The sequence below is a fragment of the Bos indicus genome, chromosome 8 (assembly GCF_029378745.1).
Source record: "Bos indicus isolate NIAB-ARS_2022 breed Sahiwal x Tharparkar chromosome 8, NIAB-ARS_B.indTharparkar_mat_pri_1.0, whole genome shotgun sequence".
Lineage (NCBI taxonomy): Eukaryota > Metazoa > Chordata > Mammalia > Artiodactyla > Bovidae > Bos > Bos indicus.
The window spans coordinates 38,865,409-38,875,656 of NC_091767.1; the positions used below are offsets into that span (position 1 = coordinate 38,865,409).

The 10,248-nt window shown below is 40.6% G+C and overlaps 1 protein-coding gene across 2 annotated transcripts in view; it reads left to right on the top strand.

Moving 5' to 3' along the window:
* Positions 1–10,248, top strand: part of ERMP1 (endoplasmic reticulum metallopeptidase 1) — a 58,493-nt gene that overhangs the window by 28,701 nt on the left and 19,544 nt on the right. The window contains exons 7-10 of one of the 2 annotated variants that reach the window (XM_019965538.2): positions 1,033–1,245; positions 3,727–3,947; positions 6,736–6,910; positions 7,282–7,472. In XM_019965538.2, coding sequence (XP_019821097.2) covers positions 1,033–1,245; positions 3,727–3,947; positions 6,736–6,910; positions 7,282–7,472 — 800 coding nt within the window. The remainder of the gene's footprint in view (positions 1–1,032; positions 1,246–3,726; positions 3,948–6,735; positions 6,911–7,281; positions 7,473–10,248) is intronic. The other variant, XM_070794217.1, reaches the window with a different exon arrangement.

The following is a 10,248-nucleotide window of genomic DNA, read 5'->3' on the forward strand; positions in this document are numbered from 1 at the left end:
GAATGAGCATCAGGAAGATATGCCAGCCATTCAAAGCTTCTTACAATTCTTCATTATAGTTCAAACTCAGTCATTGATTGATGTAACAGATACTTATGACGGCCTCTGAGGTGCCAGCTTCTGCCTGACAATGACTCAGCCCGCTCTCCAGCTTCATTGCAAAATACTCTCGCTCCTCATTCTGGACATTTTTCCCCTCCTCAGGGCCTTTATCTACACGGGTCTCTAAACAAAATCTCTCCCCTGTCGTAGCTCCTATCCATCCTTTAGCTAGTTGATTTCTCCAACTCCACTAGTCTCCCTGATATGTTCTTAGGGCACTTTCTCCATACTATTTCTTTTTTTAATTGAGATATTATTGACGTTCCTTATTATTATTTTTTAAAATATTTATTCAGCTGTATCAGGTCTTAGTTGCGGCACACAGGGATCTTTCATTGGGGCATGCAGGCTTCTCCAGTTGTGGGCACAGGCTCCAGAGCATGGGCTCAGTAGAGTAGGCATGAGGACTGAGTTGCCCCATGGCATGTGTGACCTTAGTTCCCTGAACAGGGGTTGAACCTGCATGTCCTGCGTTGCAGGGTGGATTATTAACCGCTGGACCAGCAGGGAAGTCCTTATTAATTCTTAATACATGTGTAATAACTTGTTTGGTGTCAGAGAGCTTCTTGAGGTTCTTGGTTCCCCACTGAATTTCTATGTCAGAGCAGTGTCCGCTACATTAAGTATATATTAAATGAATAGAGACTGAGAAATAGCTGTTGGGTTTGTCACCAGCGAGGGTACAGTTGATCAGGGAGTAGCTATAATAACTAGAAGAGAAAGGATGAAGACCAGGTCACGGAGCTTCAAAGCAGAGAAGAAACAGTGTAGAGGGCATGGACCTTATAAGAGAGATTTATCAAGAAAAACTGGGGCGAACAGTAGGACGGTAGAAAGCTGTTTCTGTTCATAGTCTTTCTAGGTACTCCTTGACTCCAGCAGTGGATGGTTTATTCAACGTTGTTACCTTTCATTTCTTTTTACTAATAGGTGACAACATTTTAGCAGTTCTTAAATATCTAGCTACATCTGATATGTTGGCTTCTTCTTCTAAGTATCAACATGGAAACATGGTCTTCTTTGATGTGCTTGGCCTGTTTGTCATTGCCTACCCGTCTCGTGTTGGCTCAATAATTAACTATATGGTGGTAATGGCTGTTGTTTTATACCTGGGAAGGAAATTACTGCATCCCAAATATAAGAGTAAGTATTTTCCTCTAAAACTACAATACTGGATGGGTATAGAGTTTACCTAAAGTTGTTTGGCACTTTTCTTGTATCTTTCCAAGAAGTTACAAATCTTAAGAAAAATAACATTTGATTTACACTATTGTAAGAAATACAATAAAGGACAGAAATGGTATGGACCTAACAAGAGGTGGCAAGAATACACAGAAGAATTATACAAAAAAGATCTTAATGACCTAGATAACCATGATGGTGTGATCACTCACCTAGAGCCAGATATCCTGGAACTGAAGTCAAGTCGGCTTTAGGAAGCATCACTATGAACAAAGCTAGTGTAAGTGATGGAATTCCAGTTGAGCTATTTCACATCCTAAAAGATGATGCTGCGAAAGTGCTGCACTCAGTATGCCAGGAAATTTGGAAAACTCAGCAATGGCCACAGGACTGAAAAGGTCAGTTTTCATTCCGATCCCAAAGAAAGGCAATGCCAAAGAATGCTCAAACTGCCACACAATTGTACTCATCTCACACGCTAGCAAAGTAATGCTCAGAATTCTCCAAGTGAGGCTTCAACAGTATATGAACCAAGAACTTCCAGGTGTTCAGGCTGGATTTAGAAAAGGTAGAGGAACCAGAGATCAAATTGCCAATAAGTATCCGTTGGATAGAAAAAGCAAGAGAGTTCCAGAAAAACATCTGCTTCTGCTTTATTGACTTTGTGTGGATCACAACAAATTGTGGAAAAACTCAAGAGATGGGAATACCTCTGCCAACCATACCTGCCTCCTAAGAAATCTGTATGCACATCAAGAAGCAACAGTTAGAACTGGACATGGACCAACAGACTGGTTCCAAATTGGGAAAGGAGTATATCAAGGCTGTATATTGTCACCCTGCTTATTTAACTTATATGAAGAGTATATCATGTGAAATACTGGGCTGGATGAAGCACAAGCTGGAATCAAGATTGCCGGGAGAAATATCAATAACCTCATATATGCAGAGGACACCACCCTTATGGCAGAAAGCGAAGAGGAACTAAAGAGCCTCTTAATGAAAGTGAAAGAGGAGAGTGAAAAAGCTGGCTTAAAACTCAACATTCAAAAAAGATCATGGCATCTGGTCCCATCACTTCATGGCAAATAAATGGGGAAATGATGGATCAGTGACAGACTTTATTTTCTTGGGCTCCAAAATCACTCAGATGGTGACTGCAGCCATGAAATTAAAAGACGCTTTTTCCTTGGAAGAAAAGCTATGACAAAGCTAGACATCGTATTAAAAAGAAGAGACATTCCCTTGCTGACAAAGGCCCATCTATTCAAAGCTGTGATTTTTCCAGTAGTCACGTATGAATGTGAGAGTTGGACCATAAAGAAAGCTGAGCAGTGAAGAACTGATGCTTTTGCACTGTGGTATTGGAGAAGATTCTTCTGTTGAGTCCCTTGGACTGTAAGGAGATCAAACTAGTCAATCCTAAAGGAAATGAGTCCTGAATATTCATTGGAAGGACTGACGCTGAAGCTGGAACTTCAATACTTTGACCACCTGATGTGAAGAACTGACTCAGTGGAAAAGGCCTTGATGCTGGGAAAGATTGAAGGCAGGAGAAGGGAACGACATCCAACAGACAGTTGGATGGCATCCCTGACTCAATGGACATGAGTTTGAGCAAGCTCTGGGAGTTGGTGATGGACAGGGAAGTCTGGCATGCTGCAGTTTGCAAAGAGTTGGATACAACTGAGCAACTGAATTGAAGAAATTTCTAAATGAGTATCAGGGTGATATGCTCATTATACTTTTAGTCTTGGTGAAGCATGCAATTTTTATGTACTTACGCACTTCATGGAAGTACTTCAAAAGCTTGTAGAAAATGGTTTGTAAAGATTGACTTTTAGTGAAGAGTCCCTTAAAAAGCGTTGTCCACATTGCAGACCAGTAGCACCCTGTTCTGGAGTATGAATGAACTGTTTCTGGTTAAATTGGTCTGCTTCTGCTTGAACTGTTTTACAGTCTTAAGTTAGTGTGTGCTGTTAGCAGGTCAGATATTTAGCAGCGATTTAAATATTCCTTAATCACTGGTTATTTTCTCATGCTGCTTCTCTTCCTGTGTTAAGTTTCTTTTGGTTAAGACTTTATATGTAACTCTGCCTTCCATTTTTGCTGTTATTTCAATACACAAAGCATTCCAGAGGTGGTAAAAATCAAGATGACTCCCTTTCCTAGTCAGGAATATAGCTGAACTTTTCCTGAAGACTTACCTCTTTGGGTCCTTTGTACCCACAGACTCTCAGCAAATGTTCATACTTGAATTTTATTCACTGATACTTTCCTTGTTTGTTGTAATGTTTAACAAACCTTACCCCTAGGAAATTTTAATATTTTCAATTATAGTGGTAAATTTTGTTTTAATGTTTGCTCCTTTAATTCTACTAACTGGTGGTGAAATTGATTTGATAAAGACAGTGATCACTGCTCTTGTTTTCTCTCCGTCAGCTGCTACCTACACAAAGGACTTCTTCTGTGGACTTGGCATCACTCTGATAAGCTGGTTTACCAGCTTGGTTACAGTTCTCATTATAGCAGTGTTCATCTCACTTATTGGACAGTCCCTCTCATGGTATAACCACTTCTATGTCTCCGTTTGTCTGTATGGAACTGCAGCTGTAGCCAAAATAATATTCATACATACCCTTGCAAAAAGATTTTATTATGTGGTAAGTGTTGGGCTTTTTTATTAATTTCTTTCTGCCACCTTCAAGGATTGAAGTCAAACTCAGGTGGGGTTCCTTATGTTTGGCCTTTTGTGACACCAAAAATTGTTTGGCATGGTTATGGAAAATCGACTCCCAGAACCATGTTGACTTTCTGGAAAACTTCTTATTCTGAGGGTTGCAGACTTATTCAGTGAGTTTACACGGCTGGCAAACAGTGTTTGGGGTGTTGGTGACAGCAAGGCGTGTTAGCATAGCCTTCTGCCTCTGCTGACAGTGGCAGTTTTTATGACCATGCTCTTTAATCTGCCAGCCTTCCCTGGGACCACCGGTTATTTTTATTTGAATAGCCCTGTTCTCTGGTGGACTGTCAGCTCCTTGAGGGCAGGGATGATTCTGTTCACTGTCCCCTGTGCTTAGGCAGTCTCTGGCACAGAACTGACACACTGTTTTCTGCCTGGATGAGCACTGTATCTAAAGCTGCACTGAACTTGTTCAGTCTCCTTTACTGTTTTTTTTTAAAGCTGTGTGTTGTTGATACAGATTCTGTCAGCATGCTAGGTGGTCTGGGGGTTAGTGACACATTGCTGAGGAGAGAAAGGGAGGGGAGATAGAGTTCCAAAATAATACATGCTGTCTTAGAGAAATAGCCGTAGTCATGGTTTCAACTGTATACATTTGTTTGGTAAAAACAAAGTTAATATTAGGTTTATGAGAGAGCAGGACTAAAAATTGAATAATTAGTGAGAGAGCAAGCCACACACATTCTGATTTTCTAAGATAATAAAAGGGAAAATCTTTCTTTCTTCCCTCATTTTCAGTATGGCATGTGCACACCTGTTTATTTCAGTTTGTCCTGCTGGGGATTAGACTGGGGACACGGAAGACTGTAAACAGCATACTTTCACTAGCATGTCTTCAGTACCTGAAGCTTGGTCTCAGTTCAGTTCATGTTGGGATATGGTGTAAGGAGCCCTTCTGTGTGGCAGGCCCTACTGAAGAAAGATTCATTGAGGTTAGCCATCTGTTTATGGTTGAGCCAATACTTATATCTTCATGACTAGAGTTTCCAAAAGAACTACATGATGCGGCTCAATTTCAAGTGTTTATTCTTGCTGCAGTGGGATGTAACCAGAGTGTGGCTGACACTCTGGTTGATATGGCATTGGGGTACAGTAGAGGGTAAGACAGGAATGCTTAGTAAAATTCTAATTTCAGTTGTCCAATTATGAAACTTTGGGCTGAAGGCACAGTAGAAAGAGTAATATTTTCATTTTTGTCTCATATTGTCTTTGAGTACCCAGTGGGTTCCCATCTTCAGGCCTAGTCTTTTCTTTGAGAAGGTCACAGTCTCCCTGGGGGATGCAATGATGGGGAAACCACAGTGACTCCAATGCACTGGGATAAAGTGAAATAGTGATAGCTTCGCAGTGCTGTAGGATTGTAGGGCCAGGAGAGATTAACTTTGTTTGTGGAAGTCAGGAAGACTTCATGAAGGTGGTGACATTTGAACTGCGTTTTTTGTGGCCTGAGTAGAAATGTACCAGGGAACTGGTTGATGGGCAAAGGTCAGAATGTACAAGATGTATTTGGGTCACAGGCAATAAGAAGTTCAGTGTGGTGAAGATAAGGTTGATAGTTAGAGCATAACCCTAAAAATCACTGGGGCCACAGTTTAAACTTTCTAGGCAGGATATTGAATGAGAAGATTTGTAATTCAGCAGGAACACTCTGGTAACAGTATACATTACCAATGGACTGGAAGGGGGAAAGGGTGATAGAGGTGGGGAGAGGGGAGCTAGATTTGAGGGATGTTTGAACTTGGTATAAAGTGGGAACAGTGTAAAACATCTTATTATAGTCTTCATTGTTGATATCTTTGTTTTTAAATATCTGAGTGGAATCTGGCTTCAAATTGAATCCTGAGAACTATTTTATTCTTTTCAGAGACCATGACTCTTGATTAATAGTGTTGAACATCTAACATTTTACCAACAATAGCCTATCTTTCATTGTCCAAGGAAGTTTGTCAAGTGACCTTTAGTTTGTTTTGAAACATGTGTGACTGAAACTCTTTTGCATTTTTGAAGTAGGGGCCCTTTTAACAAACATGCCCTGGACTGTACAGAAATGAGAAGGCAGAGGAGAGAAAAGCTTAAACATACCTATTTCTGTTTTGATGTTTCTGCACTGAAATTATAACTTTCATGTTTACAGTAATAGAATAACTGGTACAGAAGTTAAAATGTATAAAGTTCAAAAGGCAACTTTCTTCTGTAGAACTCAAGGTGCTGTACAGGAATCCTCAGACTTTCAGACTTCAAAGCTCAAAAAGTGTTGATCAAACCCCCCATGGCCCTGTGCTCTAAAGGTCCTGCAGTTCTTGAGGCATGCTGTTGGAGGCACTGCAACAGCTTATACTGTTCTTCATATGGGTTGTTTCTCTGGTTTGCTTGACATTCTTTGAAAATTTCATGAATAAGAGCTTATAGTAGTGAATGTTTTAAGGGAAGTCCTTTCTTCTACTTTAGAACATTTCCAAAGGTCTCTCAGCCCAGTGGAGGGAAAGCTTATATATAAGTAACGATGTTTTTACCCTAACTTGTTAAATTCTCCTTTCTTGTGCAGCAATTTGAACTTATTGCTTCCTGAGAGGAGGTAGCTTTGTCAGTGTTTACTTCATAGTTTAAAGGATAGACCCTGCTCAAGACAAAATGTAGCTTTTCTGAGCAGTGGAAATTATACTGCAGTAAAAGATCTTGATGAGTTGTCTGTATTTTTTTTCTTTCAGAATGCCAGTGGCCAGTATCTGGGAGAAGTATTTTTTGATGTCTCGTTGTTTGTACACTGTGGGTTCCTTACAGCTCTCACTTACCGAGGGCTCTGCTCTGCATTTATTAGTGCTGTCTGGGTGGCATTCCCGTTGCTCACAAAGCTTTGCGTGCAAAAGGACTTGAAGCAGCATGGTAGGGTCTTTTTGGTTGCAATACAAACGGGAAATGCCTTAAAATACATTAAGGCTTCCAGAAACTTGTCTCCTTATTTGATTTTATTGGGTAGGCTTTCAAAATTGTTGCTGTTTTAAGATCACACAGATGTTTATCTTATACCCATCATTCTTACATAAATGAACACATGGTAATATATTACATTTTTTGTTTTCTTATTTGTATTTTACCCTCTCAAAGTGTTTTATCTCTGTTTATAACATGTACCAAAAGGCCAAGTCACTGCTAACCTAATTTTTGTTAGGTGTAAAGATACACTGTTGCTATAAAAAGCTATTATCTCACTGGAGAATTTCAGAGATGTATGTTTTCTTTCTCTTTTTCTCTAGGTGCTGGAGGAAAATATATTGCCTTTTACCTTTTGGGGATGTTTATTCCATATCTGTATGCACTGTACCTCATCTGGGCCGTATTTGAGATGTTTACCCCTATCCTTGGCAGGAGTGGTTCAGAAATTCCACCTGACGTTGTGCTGGCCTCTATTTTGGCTGGTTGTACCATAATTCTCTCATCCTATTTTGTAAGGAAAAAGTTTTTTTTTTTTTTTTTTTTAATTTCCTTCTTCATTTTATATATAAATATGTGATGAGTTTAACCATGCTAGATCTTACAAAATAGTATTGAAGAGCTTCCCTGGTTTCTCAGACTGTAAAGAATCCGCCTGAAATGCAAGAGATCTGAGTTCAACCCCTGAGCCGGGAAGATCCCCTGGAGAAGGAAATGGCAACCCACTCCAGTATTCTTGCCTGGAAGATTCCATGGACAAGAGCCTGGCGGTCTACAGTCCATGGGGTCGCAGACTCGGACACGACTGAGTGGCCAACACTTTTTCTACTCTTAAGCCAAAGAAATGGTGCATATTGTAGGTTTGGTGTGGTCAGAAAACGTAGAAGCGGGGGTTTGTTAGTTTTGCTTTCTCATGCTCCCAAATCCTCTGATGATACTTTTCAGATAGCTTTCAAACCACCTGAATGTAAATGTGTGGAATGAATACCAAGTGAGAACTGGTAGAGATTGCTTGGTGGTGAATTTTTAGACTGTGTTTTGAACTTACTGACTAGAGGCAAGTGTTAATAAATACGTGGTAGTTTCACCGTTGCTGGTAGAGCCAGTGAAGGGAGACTCATTCTGATGGGGACTTTTCCACTGTCATTCACCCGCCTCATTGCTGGCACCGCCAAGGTCACTAGTTGAGTCTGTGTCCTTGAGTGACACGCTTAAAGCACCCAAGCATGCTCATTTACCAAGTAATAAGAACGTGTCACAGCTCTTGTCATTTTGCTGTCTGTGTTCTGCCCGCAGAGAGAGAGTCCTGCCTTGCCATGCCTGCTTCTCTTCCCTGGGACTCTACAGGGGAGAGGGGGAAGAAATGGTGCAGAGTGGATAACATCCACCCTGCTGGAGCAAGCTCCAGGCAGAGCTCTGCCCTTCGTGTGGTGTCAGCACTCCCCAGTTCTGTGGTTCTTTTCATTGCAGTTCCTAAGAGTAAGACATAGTCATTGAATACCTGGAGTTATACTCTGAGACTTGAGGCTAGGGGACAAAACAGAAAAAATAGTTATGACTCTTACAATTCTTTCCTCCATGGAAATGACAATGAGCTTTTGACACCGATACAGTAAAAGGCATCTCATGTGAAGACTCAGATCTAGGAACCAGAGATAAGAATACCACATGCATGGTCAGCACTATCCATGGAAGTCCCTTCAATAGACAGGTTGTCCTTGTTTAGTCACTAAGTCATGTCTGACTCTTTTGTGACCCCATGGCCTGTAGCTGGCCAGGTACCTCTACCCATGGGATTTTCCAGGGAAGAATACTGGAATGGGTTGCCATTTCCTTCTCTCAAATCACCAATAAATAGTGTATGTGACTGTGTCTATAGCCCTGTAGAGTAATTCTTATACACAGAACTGTTTTTTTTTTTTACCATTAATACTATGGTTAAGTCTTTACTGGTATTTGCAGGGATGGATGGAAAATTCTAAAGTGCTCTTTGTTCAAGGTTTACTTCTCTTGGTTTCAATGTTAAGCCTTTAAATCCTCTGTGTTTCTTGATAGGTTGGCTGTTGTGAGAATTAAAGGAGTTTGTAGTGTCATCATATGTAGATTAGGTTTAATCTAGAGTAAGAGAAGTTATGAACTGGATCCTCTACCCCCCAAATGTATTTAAATCATCTTCCGTGAGTGAAGGCTCTTGATGGCTCATAAAAGATAATCAAAGTGTGGGGCATTTCAGATCAGTTCCATATGAACTGGGGACAAAATGAACCCTGAAAACTGGGAGTGACCCCAAAGCATGGAAATCTTTGAAACCATAAACAACTAGATTAAAGTTATTATCTTCTAAATTATATTTTATTAGGAAAGCTTTTGGAGGTGCCTCTTGGAATATTTTAAGCTCTAATTTGATTGTCATTATAATGTGAGATAACTGCTGCTCCTTGATGCCGTGGGTTACCATTCTCTTCACTCTTATTTGTGTGTACCTATGGTATAGATAGTGGCTTTTTAATAGAGTGAGCCTTTTCCCCTTGGGTAGTGAAGAACTGAACCATAATGCATACTTCTGAAAGCTTTTCTCTAAGTCTATGGGGATTTATTAACTATATTTGCTAGAAAGCAATTAAATTGCTGTCAAATGACTGATTAACAGGCTTCTGGGAGTTATTCCATGCTGGGGCCGTCATGGTTATATTGATTACATGAGACTCCTGGTAGGAGGGGGATCAGGAGGAAACTGTCAGAGAGAAACAGAAAAAGCCAGTACACAGTGGACATCCCATAGTCCCTTCTCATGCTTCTCTTCATTTTCATTCACACCCATTTCGGAACCATATCAGATATAATATTTAAGACAAAAGATAGTGACAGTTAAGACAGTGGGATCCAGACACATTGTTACTTAGGCCATTCTCTTCTTCCTTCTCTCCCTCTGTGATCACCTTTTCATTTATCACCATTAACCAAACCTCTTCCAGAAGGTGGACAGAAGAGGCAGAAGATGAGCCTCATAACCTGGAGAAGAGAGAATGTGGATGTGGGAACTATAGCCGAACCGGAAGCTGTAGGACAGCTCTAGGTGGAGAATGACAGGAACCACAGGGAGGTTTTATCTGGACCCACATGACTTTGTACCGAAACCTAACCAGCCTTCCACTGGAGGTGAAACTCATTTTGTGGCAGGGTATTCGGTACTGTGCTAAGGAGCCACATTTTAAGTATTGTGATTCCTAGGAGGAAGAGGGACAGAGAGGGTAACAAACTGTGTTCTGCTAACTCACTACCCTAAATCC